Source organism: Notamacropus eugenii, chromosome 6 (genome assembly GCF_028372415.1).
Source record: "Notamacropus eugenii isolate mMacEug1 chromosome 6, mMacEug1.pri_v2, whole genome shotgun sequence".
In the NCBI taxonomy this organism is placed as follows: domain Eukaryota; kingdom Metazoa; phylum Chordata; class Mammalia; order Diprotodontia; family Macropodidae; genus Notamacropus; species Notamacropus eugenii.
In genome coordinates this window covers 341398317-341424976 of record NC_092877.1, presented here as the reverse complement: position 1 = coordinate 341424976, position 26660 = coordinate 341398317, and the positions used below count along the sequence as shown (strand labels likewise).

The window sequence follows — 26660 nt, the reverse complement described above, 5'->3', positions numbered from 1 at the left end:
ATTAAATGAAAAACTTTTCAATTATATTTTCGTTTTAAAGTACACTTGTGGTTGTTGTGATGTAGGAAAGCATTTGACAACCAAGATCAAGGAATGTTAACCTTCTTTTTCTTTCTATTTCAACTTGCAGCTTACTGAAACAAATCCCGGGGTCAAATGCTTGGACTCCATATGCTGTTTCTCAGAGGGGCAAGCAGCGTGTGCATCTTTTGGAAGGATGCTGGACCGAGTGATGGGGAGCTGTAGCCCGGCCCAGGTTAACAGGTGTGAAACGTCTCATGGTAGCCTTTGCTGCAGAGGAGTCTCCTATAAACCGGGCCGAGCTGCTACGCTAGCGCTCCAGTGAGCGCTTGGGCCACGTGGGCTGGCTGGGGTGGAGGCCAGAGGCCACCACGAGGGCATCTTTTGCTCTCAAGGAAGAGAATGTAACTTTGGAAAGACTTCTATGTATTGAACTTTGTTTGGCAGTTTTTCTAATTAATAGACTGTGTATGGGATCTTATATAGATCTAATAGTCTTGATTTGTACGTCTCTCTTTCATTTGCATCTGCTGTAATCTTTTGTTTCCTGGTTTTAGCTTTTTGTCTTGACAAAATAGTAATCTAATTTGTCAAGTCAGAAAGCCTCACTTTTCTATTCTTAATGTATCTTTTTAGGTGTGTTATTGGGGACTGGACCTTGAATTATTCTTTTATAATACAAAAGGCAGTATTTCTTTTCCCTACCCCCATTTCCCTAAGTTATATAACATTTAAATTTGTTTTTTGAATTCAGCACTTCTAATTCATTTTACTAAGTTTAAAAATCTGTATTAGACTCTCAAGGTGCTTGTGCCATGGCTAAATTATTAAAATACCTGATAATTTCTTATAGAGTGCTTACTTGTGGGGGAAACATTCAACAAAATAAGACCTTTAAAAATATTGGAGTGAAATGAATTAAGACATGTTTTTGGTAGTTTTTTTAAAAAATTCATACATTTCACTAAAAGTCATGTCTATTGATTGGGGGAATTGAAATAACCTTTTGTACGCTGTGATTCTCTTTATGTGAATGATGTCATAATTCCCTAAGCCTTTCTGAACCTCAGGGCAGAAGGGAACAGCTTTGTTAGACTTCTGTTAGACTGCTAAATGAATCTATTGAATATTCTGGCTAATTGTCTGTCCTGAAGGACAGTGGGTGTGACATCATTTACACCTCATGAGATGTGGCTGACTTTCCCTCACACACTTTCCTCAGTTTGGACTTGACCTTTTAGACGTTGCTTTGGGATGCAGTACAAGTGCTTTGGAAAACTATTCCTGGGGTTAAACACGACTGTGCTTCCAATCATTGTATTCAAGGTGATTGATAACATTTTCATAGTGTTAGGATATGATTGTGCAAATGGTGATTTCACACCCTCCACAAGGTGTTGAAGTGAGCAGTGCACACATGGAGGAGGCTTTCTCATGGCATACTTTGTTGAGGACAGTAGTGCCACCTTGGCCCCTGGCATGAAGGATTGAATTCACCCGTGCCCTGCAGTGTGGACCTCAAAGCTGGCACTTTAGTGGAACCCCTGGGTGACATTTTCCCCCAAGTTTTGGCTCCTCAGAAAACTATGAAAATACATGTTTTTAGTAAACTTTAAATCTGGAATGAACATTGACTGAGCCAGAAATGAACATTTCTAGTGTTTGCATTGTGATAAAATTTCCATTTTTCTTGGTATCCTTTCTAACACTTAAGCAGTTTTTCATGGATATAGAAAAAGGAAACTTTAGATAATTATTTTTTATGTTGCTTTGTACATTTTATATCTGGACAAGTGCTTGATACAGCGTCAGGGAAAATACTGGTTTTGGTTGTGAACCGTCTCCAAAGGGAAGGTGGTCCTATCCTGACTTGACTCTTAGGCAATCAGAATTTTATTGCAGGCTCTTTTTTTCCTCTGTGGAGCATCTTGTTCTACATTTTCCTAAGTCTAGGATCCAGTATTGGGTAACTAAAATAATATTTGATAGAACATTTAAGCACTTTCCCAATTTTGTCCAGTTTCTCAGGTTACTTGCAAATTATTGCTGCCATAGACCCCCTTTCCTTATCCTTCCCTACTGGAGCCAAAACCCGCTGAATAATTTAAAATCTTGAGATCTGTTGGAACTCTGGATTTTGATGAGTAGGTCAAGAAAAACAATATGCAAACCTTCCTGGTGCTATTCAAAGGGCTATGTGGAGATCACCATTGGTCAGTTTACCAGACACTTAGATCTTCCTCAGTTTAGCTGAACTGTTTAATTTGCACAATTAGAGTAAAACAATGACAGTTAAAATCTAGACTTGGCTTTTCCATCTGATTCCAAATTCCTCTGTTCAGTACGTTTAATTCCTATAGAACTTGGTGGTCGAGAGGTGGCAGGGAGGCCTCCGTTTCTTGAATGTATCCAGTAGATCAGGGAATGCAGAGGTGCTTAGATTTCCCGAATCCATTCTGGATCAGAGTAAACCTTTGCCACCATAACCTAAAGATTCTCTTGGCGCTTGATTCAGTCCCTGGTTATCCAAGGACTATGCCACAGTGAAAGGGCTGCTTCCCCGTGTCCTGGTGCTGTGGGGTGAGTGGGGGTACAGCCATGACAGGCTATTGAGCAAACTGCGCTAGTGTCTGTCTTCATCTTCTGTCAGATGGTGTGTCCTGTCTGTCTTTGTTTCAGGTTTTCATAGAGGATAAATGTAATAAGGACAGAAGTCACAGAATATTCTGATGCTCACCTGTAGTGAGTGCAAAATGCTGTTCTACATAAAGGGAAAAACAGCTTTCATTTCCATTGGGCGTCCTCATCCTAGTTGGAAACTTGAGAAGCTCCTCATCTGAGCCTGGAAGATTTCCTGTCCTGTTTGTGTTGGTCTGTCCAAAGATTGCAGAGGAGAGTCTTAGACATTGTCTGCATCACTGAGCAGTCACACAGCCGTGGTTCTCAGAGGCAGGACTAGAAACTCAGGTCTTTCTGACTTAAAGCTAGACCCTCTGCCCACCATGTCACTTTGTCTCCATTTGCCTTAGAAGTTGTTTTAAAAGGAAAAATAGAAGTCGTTTGTCTGGATTTTAAAAAAAAAAAATAGTTTAAATTGTGTATCTGCTAATAGCCACAAATACTCCAACCTGCTCTTTAGGGCTAGATCCTATTAATGAAAAGGAAGTAAACAGCTGTGTTTTTAGAGTTGCATTAACTTCCAGGCAGCTAACAAACCATGTGTAAGTCACTTTCTGTCCTGGGACATCTGGGAAGGTCAGTGGCCTGAAGTAGGGGGAGGAGGTCCTTGGTCCATTCCTGGCATCCCTGAGCCCCACCTGCTGACAGCTCCTGCTTGTACCAGCCGAGGTTCCCCTTCTTGAGCCCTTGTTCCTTCCAGCAGGCACTTGCAGGGTAGGATGAAAACTTTGAGAGAGAGCCAAAATTTAGTTTGCTAGCAACATAAACTTGGGCTTTAATCGTTTTTTTTTCTTTTCAAAACTGAGGTTTCCAGTCAGCCAAACTTGTCTCTTATTGTTACTGTAGATCATGGAGCCCATCGGACAACGACAGGAGCATCCTGACCCTCTCCACAATGGACGCATCTGCTTGTTAAAGGAACAGTAGCACTTGTGGGCAGCCATGTCAGTCTTTTCCTGAAAGTTCAGTGGGATTCTTCGGTTAGTGACCATTAGTTTAGCCAGTTTATTTCTGAAGCCAATGGAATAGGGCACACTTACTCAAGTTCAAGAGTAAAAAAATCTTTTAGAGGAGTAAATTCCTTCCATTGACAGTTTTTCCCTATCTAACCCCAAACAAATTAAACTATGTACATAAATTGAAAACATCCCTATCCTAGCTTAGGTTGCTGCCTCACAGGTTAATTGGAATCTCAAGAACCAAATGGCATTTAGCTGTTGCTGAGGACACAGTTTTGCTAACAAGGTGGAAAAGAAAGAGAGAGCTCCTGTTTACATGTTAAAATAGTAATTAGCTAGGGCCTGGCGCTATTTAAAGCTGCTTCTGTAAATTGTGCTGAAAAGTTTGCCTTCAAAATTCTATTTTTTTATTCTATATTTTTTATTCTGTTGAAGCTTGTTGTGGCAGAAGTTTTAGCTGCATTTGATCAAGGCCCCCCCTTCTTGTCCCCATGCCTCATGTTATCACGTCCATGGGACAGGGGGCAGACAGCACATGCACACCCACATGGCCTAGAAACTGGGAGCAACAGAACCAGGAAAGGTCATGTCTCGGACCAGAGAGAGGTGTCATTCTTGTTTCAATTAAAAAAAAAATCAGAGCCATTTCTTTTGTTTTTGACCATTTACTAGGGAACTTTTATGACAGAATATGAAGAAATGTACCATTTCGTTAGCATAGGCATTATTTTATAACTTTATCATCAGTGGATTTTTTGCATGTTTTAATCTAGTTAATGTATTTCAATTTGGCCTTGCTGTATTTTAAGAACTTAAGCCTTTTCTCTCCGCTTCATTCATCTAAAGATTATCGATCATCCATTTTGTGACAATGTTGTACATACATATGAAATAAAAGAACGCAAAAAAGTTTGGACAGTATTATAAATACTTGTAGGTACTTTTCAAGTATTGTAGGCAAGGGCCTCTATGCTTGTGTGGCTGGTGTAGCTTGTGTGGCTGGGCTTTGAGAGGAGGGGCTTTGCTGTCGCCAGCTGGAGCTTGTCTTTGCCTTTTACATGAACTGGCCCTCCAGCACAAAGCCTGTCCCCAGGCTCATCTCTGTGGTTCCTCTGGGAAAACTCCTTCACCAGGGCCTCTTTCTTGACTCCACTGGACTGCCACCAGATTCAAGAAGCCGCATGAGGAAGTGAAATCTGGCCCTTGTTTCTTTTTAAATAAACATTCAGTCTTGGCTTTGTTTCCTCCCCAAATGAATTAGTACCCGAGATACTGTAGTAGACGTTAAATGAACTCTGTTGCCTGATGAGAATGCTAGATTTTTTCTGGATTGAAGGTTGCAATGGGAAGTTAAGATGCAGAGTTAATTGGTTATTAATTAACTTAGCTTCAGTCCTCAGAAGTGATTTTTTTAGTCCAAATGTTCAAGATTGTAATTGTTTTAATCAGTTTGATTGATTGTGGTTTAATTTCTTTGAAGTGAATTCATATTTTCAAGATGTGAAAGTGTTCGTTGCCTTATGAAGATTAGGGAAAAAACCCCAACCTTAAACATGTAACAGTAACCCCTTCATGTGACTGTGTTGGCCCAGCAATGAGACCATCCAAAAATCTAACTTCAGAATCTTTATAACTTTCCCATTTGAGCCAATAAGCAGTTTCATTTTTGTTAGACTATAGAGATTTGGAGGTAAGAAGTACAAACAAGAACTTTATGCCCTGGTGAAATTTTCTGATTAATGGAGCATTTTTGTATTTCAGTAATAAGAATAATTGCATTCTGAATTTTACCTTAACTTTTGAAATTTTTCCTATCAAATCTCCCGGTGTAGTAGACCTCTTTTAGAAGAAGAATATTATTCCAAAAATGAGGTGTTAGGAAGGGACAGACAATATACAAACAGAAATTTGAGCACCTGCGTTGCCCAAAGGGGGTGAGGCACACTTAAATAAGTTAGAGTTTGGTTTTTATCCAGTAAAGTCTGACATAGCAAAAGGACATCTGCCTTGGAGTGGGAAGCTGCCCCTCCAGAGACACACTGTAACTGGACCACAAGTCATCAGGATGATAACCCCCTCAGGGCTCCCTGCAGTGATATCCTCAGTTGATTTGATGTTCATAGTTGAAATGAAAAAAATCAGATTTTATGGATTTACTTTTTGAAACATAAGTGAAGTAAATCTTGGTATCAGCTGGTGGACTTTGTAAAATAACATTATGATCTTGTTGTTGTTCCATGTGTTGTTTTTAACAGCCCACCAATATACTAAAGCTAGATTATGTTGAAAATAAAGTTTTAAAATTTAGCATAATGTAGTATGAACAGTCTACTGAGCATGAAATGACATGACTTATCTTTAGAAAAATCTGTTTTCTAGTGCCGAAATTTCAATTACCGAACTTAACATGACCAAGATAATTTATGGAAATATTTCCATTAACTCTATCTATATTGTGTGCTCTTTTGAAAATAGGGTACTGCAAATAATTAACCCAATTGTTTCTGCCAACAAAGTAAAATATGTAGTGTCCATCTTTAACTTCAGTTTTTTACAGTGATGGAATGCCCACCATCAACTAGTGAACAAGTCAGTTTGCTGCACTTTATGAAAGAATTACAGCAGCTGCTTTTAGGTGCAGAATATGGCCTCAGCTCTGATAGGGGCAGGGCAGGAAATGAAATTTGGGCCAAAAAAGGAGATAGTCTCCCAAAAGTTCCCCTTTTTTGAAGTGAAGAGGCCCTCAAATTGATGAGCCTCCCTGACTGCATTATGGTTATGCTGGAGACCTCCAAGTCTCTGCAGCTCACCAGGGCATGTTACTACGTGTTATGTAGAAAGGCTGAGCTTGAGCTCACTGACTTGCCACCGCTACAGTGACCATACTCTACCATGAACTCGTCAGAGCTCGTGCTGTTTGTAGCACATAAACCTGTTGGATGTGATCAGCCTAAAAGGAAGCATTGCCACAGACAAAAGAATTTTACAAGTTCCTCCCTCTTTGCAGAGATGAGGGATACCATTTAAAATGTGCTGGGTGGTTTGGGTTTTGTTAAACTACTTTTTTTTTTTCTTTTTTAAAATCATTGTTAGGGAAAGTTCCTCTAAGTTGGAGAGGGATATATTGGGAATTAAGTGATAGAAAGACAAGATAATTGATTAAAAAATACTAAAAGCTCCAATATCAGCTGGAGATGGTTTTCCCTAAAGCTTATGATGCTTGTTAATGAATGTTCAAGCAGCCAGGGAGAAGTGAGTGCAGATCAATTTCAAGAGTAAGGCGTCCATGGAATAGACACCAAAGAGATTGGAGCCATGTTGAATTTGGGTCCCATTTGCACATATTTTATTCACAACTTGGAATGAGGTGATCCTCTATTTTCATAAGAGAAAAGACAGTAGCAGAGTATGGTTTTATTTTGAGAAAACTTGAAAGGATGATCCTATAAAAATGCTATCTAAATGACCTGTGTATTACAATGATGAATGTTTGCTTTTAAGGGGCATTAGCAGCTGGACATTGTAGCAATATGTAGTTCCAATGTTGGACCTCAGACACTGTGGTTATGTAATGAAATCCTTTTTAAAATTTTCTGTACATTGTCAGTTAATGCAGCTTGCTTACTGTACAGCTGTCAGTAAATGTTTTTTAGAAGTTTGCCAGATTATATTTATTGAATAAAACTTTCCCATTTAGCTAAAATGTTTCTTTTCATTTTTTTCAACAGCTTAAATAGTAGATAACATTTCTGAGATCTATAATTCTAGTAAGATTTACAAAGGATCTTACCCATTTTTCCTGTGAGAGGGTGCTCTTATTCAGAAGCTGAGGGAGTCAGTGACACCCAGGGTCACCTGGCTAGTGAGCTTGAGGCAGAGTTCAAAGGCCAATCTTCCTGACTTGAGTTCCCTCACTTTGTCTGCTGAATCAGTGGTGTTAAAATCAAACAATGGATTCCTTGCTGGCCCCATACTGACTTGGAAAACCAAAAAAAAATAACATTTCCCAATTACATTTTAATCTGGTTCAGGCTGCAGCAAGAAGTTTTTTGGGTGGCAGTGAATCTAGCAGGAATCCTGTACTCTTGACACACCTAAAACCACCAAGCTCATCATAATAACCGAAGTCCCTGTTGATGTGGTTCTTCTGGTTAATGGAGCACCTTCCTCTTCTTCCAGTAACTTGGTGAGGTTATTCTTAACCCCATTTTAAAGATGAGGACAAGGACCTCAGAGACTTTAACTTGCCTGGGATCATACTGTGGGAATTAGTGCCAGGATCTGAACCTGGATCTTTTCCATTTAATTTCTGGAGCCTCCATTTGCAGTATACAATTGAATATATGCCTTCAGCTAACAATGCTGTGATTTCTGGAATGCCCTTTTTCCTCTTACAGTCTTACAGTCCTGCTGTCCCCCTCAGGAAGAGCCTGATTGATAGATAGGTAGAACAATAGCACATACGTTGATGGAAATGTTTCTGTTATGGACATTGAGAAATGGGACTGAATAAAGCCGTGGGGGTGGGGGGCATGTGTTCTGCTGGGCCAGTGCAGGCAGTGGAAAGAGGAAGAGGAGGATGAACAAGGTGGCCAGGATGAGGGAAGGGAAGCGGAAGTCATAGCTTTTCCTGAAGAAAAGCACAAGATGCAACGCAAGTTGTTACGTTCCCCAAGTTTTCATATTTACTACAATAGAAAAAAAATGAAAACTGTATTTTAAACACACTGATTGCTTTTCAGTGAAAAGGAAAGAGGCCGGACAGTGTAAACTGGTAGAAAAACTTGTGAGTGGGAGACGCACAGCACCTCTGGAGATGGTCAGTTGCCCACTTCCACATGAGTGAAATCAGGTTAAGTGAAGACCTCAGAACCCCCACCCTTCTGCCAGAACTAAAATAACTGAGTATCCCCCTTAGGCAAATAAAATGCTCTGGGATGGAGGAGAACCCCCAAAGTTCTGGTCACATGACCACCCCATATGCCAGTCTTCTACATTTGGTATCAGAAATCCTCACTGGTGAGCAATGATCCTTTCCATGTTCTGTCTCTGGGGTAGATTCCCGCGCTTAGACTGTACACCTGGATTGCAAGCCAATGGAAAGAGAGGCTAATGGGCTTCTGCATTAGGGACTATATAAGGCTGTACTCTGCTCCGCTCAGGTGCACTCCCATGCTGACACCACCCATGGTCTCGCGGGAAGTGCCCCTTCTCATGAGATTGTAATAAATTCCTTTTTGCCTTCTACCTTGAGAAGGCTCTGAGTTTAATTTGAGTAAGGATCACTGTAGCCCACATATGCACTTGTTGCTTTCCCATTTGGGCTGAGGTCAAATGCTAAAACAGACTTTGAGAAACATATTCTTCAGACGGCCATTTCTTGAGGACTTCTTTGCAGCCAGACCAAAGAAGTGGCATCAGATGAACCTCAATTCAGTATATTCTAAGGAATAAGAGTCTGAATTCAAGTTGTAATGTGACTTTCCCGAGACACAAAAACCAAAACCAGGATTCCTTTCTATTGTAGTCCAGCCAGAGGAAGAAAGGGCCTAGAAATCCAAAGTTGGGACAGAAGCCTGAAGCATTTGCAGCTCATTACCCTGAGCTCCAGCTGGAAAGTTCACCCCTTTTACACAATGAGCATTTCTTAAAGGTGAAAGGTGAACCCATTCATTTCTCAGGTAAAGTTATTCAGACAAAAGGACTTGAATAAGTACGTAGCAGACCTGAAATAAAACCCAACTTTTCTGAATCCACATCCTTTGTTCCATAAAGAAATTACTATGGACCACACTAGAAGAGGTTCAAAGAGTACAATGTAAGTTGGAAGATATTTTGTCAGCTAGAGCTACTAAACTCTTAAGATCTCTGCCTTAGGTTGTTTCCAGAGGTGAGAATAATAAAATAACCAAGGCTACATTATTAACCCATTAACTTGGGTGAAAAAAATTAGCTTCCCAAAGACAAAGTGGACCACCAACTCAACCTGCATTGAGAAACTTGATATCAGTTACTGAACCAATGGTGATTAAAGCCCCAGATATCTTCCAGGCCCTCTGCTGGGTGTTACACTGAAGGGTACAAAGGAAATAATCTGCCCCAGAGCTTTCATTCCATTGGGAAAAGCGCCCCATCCACTTCTGTGGGTAAAGCAAGGAGGCCTGTGGTTTCATTGGTTTACTCCCAGAGGAGAAAATTCGTACCAGTGAAAGTGTAGGGGATATGACATGGCAGCTGACTGATGGGGCGTGGCATATGTGAAGAATCAAGGACTACTTCCATTCCAAATTTGGGAGAACCAACGCCCAGGAAACAGGAAAGGTGAGAAGAGGGTGGTTATGGGAGAAAGGGTGTCATTTTTTTTTCTTTTATTGTTTGCAGTTTTCTACAATCATTCCTATAAGTCTTAAATTTTCTCACCCTCTCCCCTTAGATAGATTTTCTCCCTCCCTCCACCACCTTACCCCCTCCCTTCCTGAGATAGCATGCAATCTTATATAGGTTCTACACATATATTCTTATTAAATACATTTTCACTTTAGTCAAAATGCCTAGAAGAATTAAAATGGGAGGAACCATCAAAGCAAAACATAACACAACAGAAAATAGTCAGCTTCATGCTGCTATCCAATTCCATAGTTCTTTCTCTGAATGTGGAAGGTGTTTTACCTCAGGAATCCATTGGGAATTTTTTAGGTCCTTGCATTGCTGCGAAGGGCTAAGTCTACCAGAAAAATCCTCACACACTGTGGTTGTTGCTGTGCACAGAGTTCTCCTGGTTCTGCACCTTTCACTCAGTATCAGTTCATAAAAGTCCTTCCAGGCCTCTCTGAAGTCTTCTTGTTCATCATTTCTTATAACAATAGTCTTCTATTACATTTGTATACCACAACTTCTTCAGCCATTCCCCAATGGATGGGCATCCCCTTGATTTCCAGTTCTTGGGTACCACAAAGAGAGCTGTTATAAATATTTTTGTACATGTGGGACCCTTTCCCATTTTTATGAACCCTTGGGGATACAGTCCTAGAAGTGATATTGCTGGATCAAAGGGTATGCACATTTTTGTAGCCCTTTGGGCGTAGTTCCAAATTGTTCTCCAAAATGGTTGGATCAACTCATGGCTCTATCAATAATGAATTAGTGTTCCAACTCTCCCACATCTTCTCCAACATTTATCATCTTCCTATTTTGTCATGTTAGCCAATTTGATAAGTGTGATGTGGTACCTCACAATTGTTTTGATTTGCATATCTCTAATCAGTAGTGATTTAGAGCATTTTTTCATATGACTATAGATAGCTTTACTGTCTTCCCCTGAAAACCTGTTCATATCCTTTGACCATTTGTCAATTGGGGAATGACTTGTATTCTTCTAAATTTGACTCAGTTCTCTACGTATTTTAGAAATGAGGCCTTTATCACAGACACTAGCAGCAAAAAATTCTTTCTCAGTTTTCTACTTCCCTCCTAATCTTGGTTGCATTGGGTTTGTTTGTGCAAAACCTTTTTAATGTAATCAAAATTATCCATTTTGCACTTCATAATGTTTTCAATTATCTGTTTGGTCATAAATTTCTCCATAAATCTGACAAATACCACTATTCCTTGCTCCCCTAATCTGTTTATAGTATCAGCCTTTATGCCTAGATCATGTATCCATTTGGCCTTTATTAGGCTATGCCCAGTTTCTGCCACACTGGTATCCAGTTTTCCCAGCAATTTCTGTCGAACAGTGAGTTCTTATCCTAGAAGCTGGGGTCCTTGGTTTTATCCAACAGTAGACTGCTATATTAACTATTGTGTCGAGTACCTAACCTATTCCACTGGCCTACTCCTCTAATGCTTAGCCAGTACCAAAGTGGTTTTGATGATTGCTGCTTTATAATACAATTCGAGATTTGCTAGGTCTAGAGGACCTTTCCTAGCATTTCTTTTCATTAATTCCCTTGATATTCTGGACCTTTTGTTCTTCCAGATGAATTTTGATATTTTTTCTAGCTCTAGAAAATAATTTTCTGGCAGTTTGATTGGTATGGCACTGAACAAGTAAATTAATTTAGGTAGAATTGTCATTTTATATTAGCTCAGCCTACCCACAAGCAACTGATATTTTTCCAATTACTCAGATCTGACTTTATTTGTGCAAAAAAATGTTTTGTAATTGTATGCATATAGTCCCTGGGTTTGTTTTGGCAGGTAGACTCCCAGATATTTTAGTGTCTACCGTGGCTTTAAATGAGATTTTTCTTTCCGTCTCTTGCTGTTGGGCTTTGTTAGTAATATATGGAAATGCAGATGATTTATGTGGGTTTATTTTGTGACCTGCAATTTTGCCAAAGTTGTTTATTATTTCAAGTGGTTGTTTACTTGATTCTCTAGGATTCTCTAAGTATATCATCATATCATCTGCAAAGAGATAAAAAAAACTTAGTTCTTTGCCTATTCTAATTCCTTCAATTTCTTTTTCATCTCTTATTGGTAAAGCTAACACTTCTAATACCTTATTGAATAACAGTGGTGATAATGAACATCCTTGTTTCCACCCGTGATTCTTACTGGAAATGCATTTAGCTTCTCCCCACTGCATATAATGATTGCTGATGGTTTTAGGCAGATACTGCTTATTATTTTAAGGAAGGCTTCATTTATTCCTATGCTCCCCAGTGTTTTCAATAGGAATGGGTGTTGTATTTTGTCAAAAGCTTTTTATGCATCTATTGAGATAATCATATGGTTTCTGTTAGTTTTGTTATGATTAATAATGCTGATAGTTTTTCTAATATTGAACCAGCCCTGCATTCCTGGTATAAATCCTACCTGGTCATAATGTATTATTCTCATGATAAGTTGCTGTATTCTTTTTGCTAATATCTTATTCAAAATTTTTGCATCCATATTCATTAGAGAAATTGGTCTATAATTTTCTTTCTCTACTTTGGCTCTTCCTGGTTTAGGTATCAGAACCATATTTATATCATACAAAGAATTTGGTAGGACTCCTTCAGCAATTTTCCCAAATAGTCTTTATAGTATTAGAATTAACTGTTCTTTAAATGTTTGATAGAATTCACATATATATATATATATATATATACATATATATATAATATATAATATTAATTAATATCCATCTGACCCTGGAGATTTTTTCCTAGGGAGTTCATTGATGACTTGTTCAATTTCTTTTTCTGAGGTGGGGCTATTTAAGTATTAATTTCCTGTTCTGTTAATCCAGGCAATTTATATTTTTTAAAATATTTATTCATCTCCCTTAGATTGTCATATGTACTGTTGGGCAAAGTAATTTCTAATTTGTTGTTTCAATTTCCTCCTTGCTGGAGGTGTGTTCACCCTTTTCATTTCAGATATTAGTAATTTGGTTTTCTCTTTTTAAAAATCAAATTGACCAAAGGTTTGTCCATTTTATTGGTTTTTTCATAAAACCAACTCTTAGTTTCACTTATTAGTTCAATAGTTTTCTTAATTTCAATTTTGTTAATATCTCCTTTGGTTTTCAGTATTTCTAATTTCATATTTACTTGAGGGTTTTCAATTTGTTCTTTTTCTAGATTTTTTCAGCTGCATGCCCAATTCATTGACCTCCTCTTTCTCTATTTCGTTCATGTAGGCATTCAAAGATATAAAACTTCCCCTAAGAACTGCTTTTGCAGCATTCCATAAGTTTTGGTAGGTTGTCATTGTCTTGTCATCATCATTCTCTTGAATGAAGTTATTGTTTCTATGATTTGTGGTTTAACTCACTCAATCTTTAGGATTTGATTATTTAGTTTCCAATTAATTTTTGGTCTGTCTTTCCATGGCCTTTTATTACATATAATTTTTATTGCATTATAATCTGAGAAGGATGCATTGACTATCTCTTTCTGCACTGGATTGTGAGGTTTTTATGCCTTAGTACATGGTCAGTGTTTGTATATGTGCCATGTACCACAGAGAAAAAGGTATATTCCTTTCTATCCCCATTCACTTTTCTCCAGAGATCTATCATATCTACCTTATCCAGAATTCTATTCACCTCCTTACTTTCTTTCTTGTTTATTTTGAGGTTAGATTTATCAAGTTCAGAGAGGGGGAGGTTGAGGTGCCCCCACCAATATAGTTTTGCTGTCTATTTCTTCCTGTAACTCCCTTAACTTCTCCTCTAAGAATTTAGATGTTATGCCACTTGGTGCATATACATTTAGTAATAACAGCGCTTCATTGTCTATGGTGCCTTTTAGGAGGACATAGTTTCCTTCCTTATCTCTTTTGATTAGATCTGTTTCTGCTTTTGCTTTGTCTGAGATTAGGATTGCTACCCCTGCTTTTTTTTACATCAGCTGAAGCACAATATATTCTACTCCAACCTTTTACCTTTACTTGTTTGTAGCCCCATTTCAAATGTGTTTCTTGTAAACAACGTATTGTGGAATTATGTTTTTTAATTCATTCTGTTATCCACCTGTTTTATGGGAGAGTCCATCCCATTCACATTCACAGTTAGGATTACTGTCTGTGTCTTTCTCTCCATCCTATTTCCCCCCATTTATAGTTTTAGTTCTCCCTTCTCCCTTCCCCTCCACAATAGTTTTAATTTTTGACCACTGCCTCCTTCAGTCTTCCCTCCCTCCTATTAGCCCCCCTCCCTTTTATTCCCCTTTTCCCTTCTTATTCCCCACCTTTTAACCTCCTCTCCCTTTTCTTTCCCCTTTCCCCTCCTACTTCCTATAGGGCAATTTAGATTTCTATACCTAGCTCAGTTTGTTGTTCCCTCGAGCCCAATCAGATGAGAGTAAATCTCAAATGATGTTCATCACCCCTCCCCTCTTTCCTTCTACTATGTTTTTGTGCCTCTCCCTGTGATGTAATTCACCTTTTTCTGCCTCCTCCTTTTCACATCTCCCATTATAATCCCTTCTAACCCTTAAACTACATTTTTTTTATCATCACATCAGTTAATTTATACCCACTCCCTCTATCTATGTATATTCCTTTTAAGTATCATATTATACAGTTCTCAAGATTAACAAGTATCATCTTCCCTTATAGGGATGTAAATAGTTTGTCCATATTGAATAACAAGTTTTTGGTTTGGTTTTGTTTTTTTTCCAGTTTACCTTTTTGTGCCTCTCTTGAGACTTATATTTGAAGATCAAAATTTCTATTGAGCTCTGACCTTGTCATTGGGAAGGTCTGGAATCCCTTATTTCATTGAATGTCCATCTCCTCACCTGGAATATTATGCTCAATTTTGCTGGTTAATTGATCCTTAGTTGTAGTCCAAGTTCCTTTGTCTTATAGAAAATCATATTCAATCCCTGTGATCTTTTAATGTAGAAGCTGTAAGGTCCTGTGTGATCCTGACTGTAGTTACTCGATATTTGAATTGTTTTTTTCTAGCTGCTTGCAGTGTTTTCTCCTTAACTTGATAATTCTGGAATTTGGCAACAGTATTCCCTGGCATTTTCAGTTTGGGATCTCTTTCAGGAGGTGACTGGTGGATTCTTTCGATGACATTTTGCCCTCTGGATCTAGGACCTCAGGGAAGTTTTCCTTGATGATTTCTTGGAAGATATTATTCAGGTTCTTTTTTTTTATCATAGCTTTCCAGTAGACCAATAATTCTTAGATTTTCTTTCCTGGATGTATTTTCCAGCTCGGTTGTTTTACCAATAAAATATTTTACATTTTCTTCTATTTTCTGATTCTTTAGATTCTGTTTGACTCATAATGTCTCATAGTCTCATTAGTTTCTAGTTGCTCAATTCTAATTTTTAATAGATTGTTTTCTTCAGTTAATTTTTGCATCTCCTTTTTCACTTATCCAATTGTTCCTTTTAAGGAGTTATTTTCTCCAGTTAGGTTTTGTATCTCCTTATCCATTTGCCCCATTTTCCTTTTAAATTCTTCCATGAATTTTTTCATATTTTTTAATTCATTGGCCAATTTTTTTCTACATCTCCAATTTCACTTTTAAAATCCTTCTTGAGCTCTTCCAAGAATGCTCTTTGGGCTTGAGACCAGAGGTTTCAGATGGGAGTACAGTACAGCTGACCTCTTTTGGTATTCATGTTTTGGTCCTTGTGCCCACAGTAAGATTCTATGGTCTTTTCTGGTTTGTTTCCTGCTCACGATGATTGCCTTTTTCCTGGCTTTTAAAGTGGATCTCTGCTTCTTTGGCACAGGGGGCTTTGTCCCACAGTTCTTGTGTTGAGAACTTGAGGCTTTATATGTTGTGGCCTCTGCTTCTTTCAGTTAGAAGCGAGATTGGTGCAGCTTACCTGGTGCTGAGCTAGCTGGTGTGCCAGAGCAGAGGGTAGGTAAAGTCTTTCTGAGTTTCCCCAAAGTTACTCTGGAGCTTGCTGTGTGAGGTGTGGGGGAAGGGTGGTCTGGCCACAGGTCGTCTCCTCCCTGAGCTAGAGCACAGGCAGGCTCAGTGGTTGGTGAACCCCTATCTGCACTAGTGTCTTCCTGATTACCCTGGCTGTGATAAGGCATGCCTGAGGTCCTAGTGTTGGCACTTACGGGGCTCCTCTAGGGCTCAGGATCTCTTCCTGGTTCACTGAGGTGGGGCTGGCTGGGACAGCTCTGATCCTGCACTGGCCCCCTTTAGTCACAACAAGAGGGTCTCTCCTTAATGATTTTCCTGGCCTCTCAGGCTGAGACTGTTTACCCCTTCAGCTGATCCCACTATTTCAGGATTTTTCCTGGGGAAATATTCTCTGGGTTTTTCAAGGTCAATAAGGGAGGGTGAGAGCATACAGTTTACTCCACCATCTTGGCTCCCAGAAGTTCAAGTAGATGACTTACATTTAATCTGCAGGCTGATAGTGTCAGACCTGGCTGCTGCTGTTACTGGGAGTCCTGTGCTTCTCTCTCACTAAGTCCCTCCTGTGCTTCTCTCTCACTAAGTTCCGCTGGACTCCCGTCCTGGGCTGATATGTTTGAGAATCTACTTTGCTGCTGCTGCTTCAGTCTGCCTCAGTGGTTCCTACTCAGCTCCGCTATGGCATCTGCCCTGGTGCAGCCTGTGCACTCTGTGCTCCCCAGCCCTGTGTAACTGATCCTTTCTGTTGACCTTCCAGGCTGTCCTGGGCTGGAAATCTGCCACACTGTCTCCTAGTAGATTCTGCCACTCTAAACTTTGTTCAGATTCTTTTTAGAGGTATCTGAAGGATTTTGTTGTAGAGCTTAGGTGAGTGTGTGCTCTCACTCTGCCGTCTTGGCTCTGCCCCCACAGTATGAGTCACTTTGTACACAATAAATCCAAAATGCCTCATGGGACATCCAGGTCAAGTTATTCAAGAGGCAATCAGTGACACCAGAGAAAGACTCTATGCATCTAATGATAATTAAACCCCTAAGAGTCAGCAAGAAAGTGCAGAGAGAGAGACTAGAAAGGGCTCAGGACAGTCTTGGGGAATCCTCACAGTGAGGTAACAGGCCTTAAAAGTATATCCAATATTCTAGAAAAGTCAAGAAGGATGCAGACTGGGAAAAGATCATCAGATCTGGTGATGGAGAGCTGAGAACTGAGAACATGAGAGCTAGCCCTCCACAGCCATAGTGATACCTACGCACAGAAGGAATTCTCCCCATAACAGCCTGCCAGAGGTCCAGGCCTCCAGCCTCTGCTGGAGAACCTCCAATGTCGGGGTACCACCCTCTCCCAAAACAGCCCTCTGCACTGAGTCAGCTCAGTTGGTCTCTTCTCTCTTCCCACTTGCTGACACTTGTTTTGCCTTTGGAGGCTGAAGAGAACAAGTCTAATCCCTTCTTTCCATGGGAGCCCTTGAGATAGTGTCATGCCCACTCCCAAACCTTCTCCAGGCCAAACATACCCAGGTCCTTCATCCAAGCCTCATGCTGGCTTTCCTCTCCCTGCCCACCATCCTCTCAACTCTCTCCAGTCCGAGTGTCCTTCCTAAGCTGTGGTGCCCAGAACTGAGCCCACTACCCCAAAAGGTATATGATGAGAACCATCACCTCCCCACTCCTGGAACCTCTGCCCTCCCTCTTCATGCAGTCCCAGGTCACATTAGTTTGGAAATCTTGCTGAGCCATCAGAAGCCAGAATGCAGAAGACTGAAAAGGGATGAGGAAATGGAAGCCACATAGGATCATGCGATAAAGGGGGAGAGGGGTAAACAAGTGGGGTCCTTGGGAGCAGAAAATGAGACAGCAAATGAGAGAGGGGGGGAATTTGAAATGAGAAGAACAGAGGAAATGAGGTCACGGGCACAAGGAGCCAGGTAGCCTTGGCATAAATGGCCACTGTCTTCATCAGAGACTGGAGTAAAGGAGAGGTTAGGGTCTCATTCCAGGGGATTTAAGATGCAGCAAAGAAGAGGGAGGAGCTCACAGCAAGTAGCCTCTTGGTCAAATGTAAACAGATCCCCTGCTGTGCAGGGAGAGGTGGGGTCGGAGGGCTGGGGAGAAGAGCTTCTGGGAGGAGGGGGAGGATGGCCTCACAACCAATAGGGCACAGCTGGTGAGCACAGGAGGAAGGGGAGATGAATCCAAGGATGGATTAGTAACAAGCAGACTAAGACCAAAGCAAGGCAGCGTGAGGAGATGGGAAGAAAGGGAAGCCAGAGCAGGCCTGGATGCCCAGAGTCCTGAGGAGTGAAGGAAGGAAGAGGCTCTTTCCAATGCAACCCTCGAGTTCTGGGAGTCTGTCAAAAAGAAAATCCAGCTCCAGGATCCGCCGGCTTTCAGAACCTCAGTAACGAAGAGCAGCTCTGCAAGCACCAGGGCCTAAAGCACAGACAGAGCACTTAACGGGGACTACCTTGACAGCGGTGGGCAGGGTTCTCTTCCACTACTCTGGAGGACAAAGAACAAACATTTATTAAAAACTTACTGTGTTCCTTGCACTGTGCTAGGTGCTGGCCACACCAAGCGAAGATCAAAGTCGGCGCCCTCAAGGGCATAACAGTGTGCCATTGTAATCCCCATCAACCAGTCAATAACTTCACAAGCATCGTCAAACCTTCCTTCTTTGAGGATCGATGAGGCCAGGACAGCTGGGCCACTGTGTGTGGAGGGGAACGCCAAATAAAGGAGTTGATATTGGATTCTATAGGGAACCGGGAGTCATGGAAGGGGGAGTTGACATGGTCTGGCCTCTGCTTTAGGAGAGAATTTTTGTTTGTGTCCTAAGGGCAGGTTCAGTGGGGGCTAGGAAAAGAGGAGCTGCAGGACAATCTTTCCAGAAATGGATGTTGTTGTTTTTTTATAAAGACATCAAAAGACATTTTTTAAATAGCCCCGGGTTATGCCAGAGTAGCCTGAACAGCTTTGTGGATAAAGTAGAGACAGAATGGTAGATTTGGGGATTCCTTTGGGGATGAGCTGGTCTTCATGAAGTCCCTTCCAATCCTCAAACTCTATGACTCTGGTAATGAATGCTGCTGATTAATAATAGTAATAGTAATGATAATAATAGCTAGCGTTTATAGAGAGCGTGTTATGTGCCAGGTACCATAGGAAGAGCTTTTAACATTTTTTTTTCAAATTTGAGTTCCAAAGCTCTCCTTCGTTCCCTCCCCCACATTGAGAAGACAGGCAATTTGACATGGGTTATACAGTGTAGTCATGCAAAATGCATTTATTTCCGTGTAAGTGATGCTGTGAAAAAAACAGACAAATCCCACCCCAACCCCCCAAAATAAATGAGTTTGTCTCATTTGGAACTCTGCCCAAAGGGCTATAAAATTGTGCATCCCCTTTGACCCAGCAATATCACTACTAGGTCTGTATCCCAGAGACAGAAAACGAAAATATGTACAAAAATACTGATGCAGCTTTTGTTGTGGTGGCAAAGAAGTGGACATTGAGGGGATGCCCATTAACTGGGGAATGCCTGAACAAGCTGCTGTATTTGATTGTGATCGCCTCTCCCCTACTGTGCTGATGTTCTCGGCAAAACCTGGAGGGACTTACACGAACTGATGCCAAGTGAAATGAGCAGAGCCAGAAGAGAGCACATAGCAGCAGCAGTGCTGTATGATGATCAACGTGGATGACTGAGCTGTTCTCAGCAACATAATGATCCAGTTCTGAAGGATTTATGACGAAAGGTGCTGTCCATCTCCAGAGGCTATAGAGCTGTTGGAGGCTGGATGCAGATGCAAGGTACTTTTCTTTACTTTCCTATTTTTTGGGGGTGAGGTTTGTCTTTTTGGGGATGAGGTTTGGGGGTGAGGTTTGTCTTTTTCACGGCATGACTAACACAGAATTATGTTTTGCATGACTACACATGTATAACCTCCTGTCAAATTGCCTTCTCAGTGGGGGTGGAAGGAGGAATGGATGGAAGGAAGAAGAGTTTTGGAATTCAAAATTTAAAAAAAATGTTAAAATTATTTTTACATGTAATTGTGGAAGAAAATTTAAAAATAACTTAAAAAAATATCTCAGTTGATTTTCACAGCCCCAAGAGGTAGGTACTATTATTATCCCGAATTTATAGTTGAAGTAAGTGAGGCAAAGAGAAGTTAAGTGATTTGCCTAAGGTCCCAGAGATAGTAATTTGATATAGATTTGATATAGTTTACCTAGATTTTAGAAAAACATTTGATAAAATCTCTTCTTATGGAAAGTATGGGAAAAGAGTAGATAACAGAACAATACTTCAAGTCTCCAACACAGACTTAGGGATCTGCTGCTGTTATCAGTAATTTGGATAATGGCATAAATGGCATTCTCCCTGAACTTAGGAATGATATAAAACTTGGAAGTTTGGCTAACACACTGGATGAAGGTCAAGACACAAAAGGATTCTGACAGATAGTCAGGACATTGGGCCGAACCTAATCAGATGAAATGTGACAGAGTTATATGATGTCTGATATTCGAACTAATAAAAAAAAATCGGCTTCCCAGGTACAAGATGGAGGATGCATGTGTAGTTTATCTTAAAAAGAATTTGTGAACTCTTTCAGTGCACTACAAACTCAGTCTGAGTTGCCAGGGTTGCATGGCAGCCTAGGAAGCCCAAGCAACCTTGGGCTGCATTAAGAGAAACAATGTTTGGGAACAAAGAGGTGGTTCACCAAGGGATCATATAGGAAAGGGAGAAGAGTATGTCAGTGGAGAGTGTAGGGTGATGGCCTAAGGACCAACAGAGGCTTGGAAGAATTGGAGGTCACAGTGAGAACAAAGCACAGGATTATGGGCTGTAAAACAGAGGGAAGATTATAACAAAAGATTAGTTTTATGAACATGACCTTGTGGGTGAGCAAGACCAAGGTATCATCATCTGCGTGTGTAGCTAAGGTAGGGTGGAGGAGTAGGTCTTAGGAAATGGGTCTGCTGAGGCACTGGGAAATTAGGGTGTTTGAAGAAGCATCAATATGTATGTGGAAGACCCCTAGTATGAGGGCAAAGAGTTAGGAAGGGATTAAATTCACTGAGGAAGAAAAACGATCTAGAGGTCAGCTAATCCCAGATTTTTTGACTGGGTGATAAATAGGGACTGAATGAACCTCAGAAGAGGAAAAGTTTACTGAGTAATGGTAGGAGGGGAAAATCTGGAAGGGATGATGGGGGAGAAGGGGAATTCTGACCCCTTTCATGATCAGGGAGTTATGTTATGAGTGAAAAGTCCAACTAGTGTGTTAGGAAAAGGTTCTCAGTGACTGCATGAAGATAGAAGAAATGAGAAAGGAAGTGGTTTAAGGTGAAAGCAAAATACCTAAGGAATAGACATTCCAGAGAACACAGTGGAAGGGCTGTGTGGATCTTGAGTGGGATGGTGAGTGGGTGGGTGTGAAGGAACAAGGGGGTGAGCAGCGACAGTTGGGGAATGGGGTTTGCACAGTGACGTTCAGGATCACTGGGATGGGGAGGATATGATGGGATGGGAGTATGGTGACCATTGAGGGATGAGCCTAGGCAGGTTATCATCACTGCAAGATAGCTGGGCAGCTGATGCAGAGGTAGGGCATATCAAAGGGTAAGCCATTAGTGGAAAATGAGCAGTGAGGGTGAGTCTTCTCACAAATTGGAATTTTGGGGGTTAGGGGGTTGATTTTACTGATGTAAATTTGTAGCAGGTTGGAAAGTATGCCAGAGAGCTAATGAAATGACTGACCCATAAGTCTTCTTGTTAGGAAGTTTTTCTGAAAGTTAAACCTAAACCTTCAACTTCCACTCACTGCTCCTAATTATGTGTACTGGGAGACCAAGCAGAACAAATCTACTCCCTCTTTAAAGACAGCTTTAAATCTTTAAATCCCTCCTTTAAAACAACTACCTTGTTTCCCCAAATCTTCTCTTTTTTAGGCTTAACAGATACAGTTCCTTCAAAAGACCTTCATATTGCTCCAGTGGCCAAAGGACGGGCCAGTCAAAGGCAGGGTCAAGAAGAGATTGGTCTAAGTTCAAATTCAGCCAGTTTCTTGTTCAAAATGTGTTATTTTAAAACTTGCCATCTTTAGGACATAAAGAGAGAGAAGGGAGAGATACACTGGGTGAGTGACAACAAAAATCTTCAAAAAGAATACTACGAAACTAAGCCATATAAAGGACCCCAGGAATTCCAAATCAGTGAAATCCAAGCTGTGACAAACCCGAGGAGAATGAACAAAGATAATGACTGGAAGCAAAGAAAGATGGTGACCAAGACCACAGCACCTAAAGCTGAACCATGCATGTTCAGTAACTAACACTGGGGACAGTGCATCCCATTACCAGACAACCCTTAATTGCTGGAAAACTCTAATGTTGAGTTAAAAATCTGCCTCTCCATCCAATCCCTCTACCCATCAATCCTAATTCTGACCTTCAGAGTCACTCAGAACAAGTCTGCCTTTTCTTTCATGTGATAACCACAGCCCCTCGAGTTGTTGAAGGTAGCCTCACATCCCCCCAGTCCTCCTGGAAACTAAACATTGTCACACTTCTCAATAATTCCTCATACAGCAGTTTCCAGACCCCTTCCCATGTTAATTACCCTCCTCCTCTGGATTCCCTACAGTGTTTGGTAAAATATCACACCTGGAACTGGATACAATAATCCCAAATTGGACAACTTTTACATGAATTAGAGAAATGGAGGCAGCATGGTGCAAACGAGCAAGCGCTAGCTCTGAAATTGGAGGATCTGAGCCCAAAGTTTGCCTCTGTTATATATTCCCTCTGTGGTAAATCAGCTGGTTTCTCTGCTTCTTAAATTTCCTCACCTGTAAAATGAGGAGGTGAGACATGGCTTCCACAGTCCCTTTAAGCTCTAAAACAGTGTCCTGTGAATTACCCAGATGCTTTGTCATAATGCATCATTTAACTTATTAGCCACATTCTATATCAAAAGTTCCAAAGTCTTGAAGGAAAAAACAATTAAAACAGTATTTGTGACTAAAGAGTAAATTCATTACACATATTGTATCGATTAATATGAAAATTATACATTCCTTCTCAAGAGGTAAGTTCCATTCTCATTAGGATTTAAATCTACAGCAATCATTCCCCTCAATTCTACCACAGCACCCCCCTAAGGCTAGCCTGTAGATTGCCAGTTCATCCTGGTCCCGGGAAGAGAATTTACTTCAATCTCCAAGTCAGAAGAATTTAGCTTGAATTTTAAAAGTTAAGTGAGGTGATATGCTTTATTAAGTTTTAGGTTGTGCATCAGTTAACCCCTTAAAAAGGTAAGCAAATGAAATAAATACATACCTACCAGTTATTCCCTGGACAGGGAGGTGGGCGTAAGCCAGCTAGGTATGTTCTGAAGATTTCCGCCCCCTGTACATCTGAGTCTGAAGCTAGAGAAGGCAAGCCTGTGAGAAGGAGAAGGGGTTGTCCTGGCAGCACAGGTGGAGGGAGGGAGAAACTAAGACCACTTCCAACTGCAGCATAGGGGAAGAAGCTTAAATATGAGAAAGTAGCATCCCCAGGTGGTATGGGAGAGTCTTTGGGGATCCTGTCACCTTCCCAGGCTTGCCTTCCCCCAACTACCTCGAACAGCTGAAGTCTGCCCATGAGCCATGGGAACTGGGGACCTGCCCCTGGCTGGCTTTGTGCTTTTCTAAGGTCTGTGTCTCTTCACCCACCCCTATAAATGACTATGACAGAGGTGCCAGAATTCCTACACAGAACCTCAAAGATAAGTTTGGCATTTGGGGGATTTAAAAACTTAGAAATGAGTATGGTAACGTTTAGACAGAGCTGGACTTGACTAGGAATCCTGCCCACAATGAACACAAGTGGCCCCAAAGGCTCCACTCAGAGATTTCCCCACCACCAGGGAAACTACCACTGTGTAGTTTTTCCCCCTTTCAATGTTCTATTAATGCTCCTCTTTTTTATACTATTACACTTCACAACTGTTTCAATGGAGGTTCCATTTCCGATGCAAAGGATCACTCAGAGCCCAAGGATTTAAACAAGCAATTCATTTAATAAAAAATATATTCAGATACTCATTTAAAACATTTCCCAAGGCATTAAAAAAAAGTTCAGGAAGACAGATTTTGCTGCTAGCAAAGAAGTTAAAAGTACTCAACAAGGGGGCTTCTGAGGGGGTTGGAAACTCCCTGCTCTCCTTTATGGTTAAGAACTTCTCCCCTAGGCAAAGATATCTAATCTCTAATTTTCTAATTAGATTATTCTTAATCTAATCTAATTTTTAATGGCAGCATCTTGAAATACTCAGGTAGCATATCTAGAATTTATTGTGGCACATAGTACAAGCTATTGGTCCGAACCTGATTTCCACCGAAGTGCTTTTCAGTGTTCAGTTGTTCAGCTGTTCGTTCATATCTGACTCTTCGTGACCCCGTGGACATTGGGGTTCTCATGGCAAAGATAATGGAATAGCTGGCCATTCTCCAGTGAGTGTTTAATCCATAGTCTTTGTCATTGAAGAAGGTGAGCTTCCTTGCTGCTAACAGGTTTAACAAATCATGCTTTCCTGGCTCTACCAGTATCCTGGTTCACTCCACCAAGGATTCTCTCACCCAGTAGACGAACCCTGCTTTGAAATAAGCATAGTCAAGCAAAACACATTAACCCACTGGCCTGCCATATATGTCAGAGCAGACCTCTTTTGTTACCTGTAGTCTAGCCCCTCTCTACTGAGACCAGAGACAGGCTTTAGCATCAACATTCAAAAGTCATCACTGGACCTGGGACATTATCTGGGGAACTGTTCCTTCACAAGGCTGCCTATTCCGTTTCTGGACAAGACTTCTTAAGCAGTTTTACTTCAGAAAGAGCCAGTTTGCCTCCTTTCAATGAAAAGGAACAAAAAGATGGGTGTAGTGCACCCGCTACTCGCGGTGCTGCCCTCCACAACCAAGTCTCTCAAAGACAGCTACTACAGCTATCCTCTGAGCCTTATTACTCTTCAGGCTAAACTTCCCAGGTCCTTCACAGCTGATCCTAGTAGCTAATAGTACCAGCTAATATGTCCTACACACTGGGCTTGGTCAGTGCTTTACAATTAATAGCTCATTTGATCCACACAACCCCTCTGGGAGATAGATTGCTATTGTTATCCCCATTATGTAGATGAGGAAACAGGCTAACAAAGCCTAAGTGACTTGCCCAAGGTGGTACAACGAGTAAATATCCCCGGGACATCTAGTTGCCCCAATAACAAGACATGAAGTTAATCGCTTTCATCATCTGTCTGGACGGTTTTCTAAAATGTAGCACCCAGAACTGGACATAACATCCTAGATGTGGTCTGATCACAGCCACACACAGCAGTACTTCCACCTCCTAATTTCTGGATGCCATTCTCACTGCAGCCCAAATGACACTGCCTTTCTTGGCTGCCACATCGCACTTGTGACCAGGCTGAATTTACAATCCACTGGAAAAAAAAGGAACCCAGTTTTTTTTTCAGATGAACTGCTCTCCATTCTTGCTGCCTTAGCTTATGTTTGTAAACTTCCTTTTTAAAGCCTGTTTTGGAGATCTTTTTTTTTTTTTTTTTGGTCTTTCACTTTATTGATAAGCACCTACTATGTTCCAGACTGGGTGGTAAATGCTGGTAATACAATGAAAGAACGATAAAATGAAACAAATAAAAAAAAGAAACCACGGGCTGTCTCGGCCCACCAGGCACTCGAATGTTAATAGGAGAGACCATGTACAATAACTATGTGGCTAAAATATGCCCAGTATAATCTGGGGGGAGGGAGGCGCTTAACAGCTGGGGCTCAGGGGCAAAAAAGGCTTTTCACAGAAGATGCACTTTGAGTTGAATCTTTTGCCTTTAGAGATTTATTTTAAATGCTGATTTATTGTTTTTACATCACTCACTTTCACTTCCAACAAATCCTCCTCTGCATGTGGGTTGACTGTATGTACAATGTGGTTCCACTACCTCTAGAACAGAAGTGAGAAAGAAGGTACATTTTCTCTTCTCTCCTCCTGGGACAAGCTTTGTCATTACACACAGAGTTTGGAGTTGGCTTCTTTGTTCTTTTTCTTTATATTGCTATCAAGGATGTGCCTAGCCCTCTTGGTTCAGCTCCCTTCACTTGGCATCTGAATACAGAAATCTTTAATCCCAAGTTTCTCTGTATTCTTCGTATGTTTGCTCATTCCCTACTGACAGGTCTTTATGTCCAGTCCTTTGCCACTACAAAACACATTGTTATATTTTGGAGTGTGCGGGTCTTCCATTTGCTCTTTGATGTCTATGGGATAGATGCTGAAGCACCAAATAGGTGAGCACATTATAGAAACTTTTGTCTTTGTATTTCCAGAACCTAACAAAACATGCTGCACAGAACATTGTACACTATTATATTACATAACAAGTTAAACATGTATTAGATGGGGTTACTGGAAGCCCAAAAGATAGATTACAAAGGGAAATAATGCTCAAGATTTAAGGACTTGCTCAGGGTCACACAGCTATTAAGTAACAAAGCAAATATTTGAACCTAGGACTGATTCCCAAGTCTATCACCTTCCACCTTGAAATCTCCGTAGGACCCTGTGCACTGACTTTGCTGTGGGTTCAAAAGATCTTCAGGAAGA

The 26660-nt window shown here is 40.8% G+C and overlaps 1 protein-coding gene across 10 annotated transcripts in view; it reads left to right on the top strand.

Annotated features, from left to right (window-relative positions):
- The window catches only part of ATP11B (ATPase phospholipid transporting 11B (putative)), a 146569-nt gene extending 139207 nt beyond the window's left edge, over nt 1-7362 (top strand). For 6 of the 10 annotated variants that reach the window (XR_011969072.1, XM_072618357.1, XM_072618355.1 and 3 more), the window contains 2 exons: nt 131-264; nt 3547-7362. Coding sequence is in view for 7 of the 10 variants with exons in the window: in XM_072618357.1 (XP_072474458.1) it covers nt 131-264; nt 3547-3616 (204 nt within the window). In the remaining 3 variants the exon portion in view is untranslated. Of the gene's footprint in view, nt 1-130 lie in introns of all 10 variants that reach the window. The other 4 variants (XR_011969071.1, XM_072618356.1, XM_072618360.1 and 1 more) reach the window with 4 other exon arrangements.
- The last annotated feature ends 19298 nt before the right edge of the window (nt 7363-26660 follow it).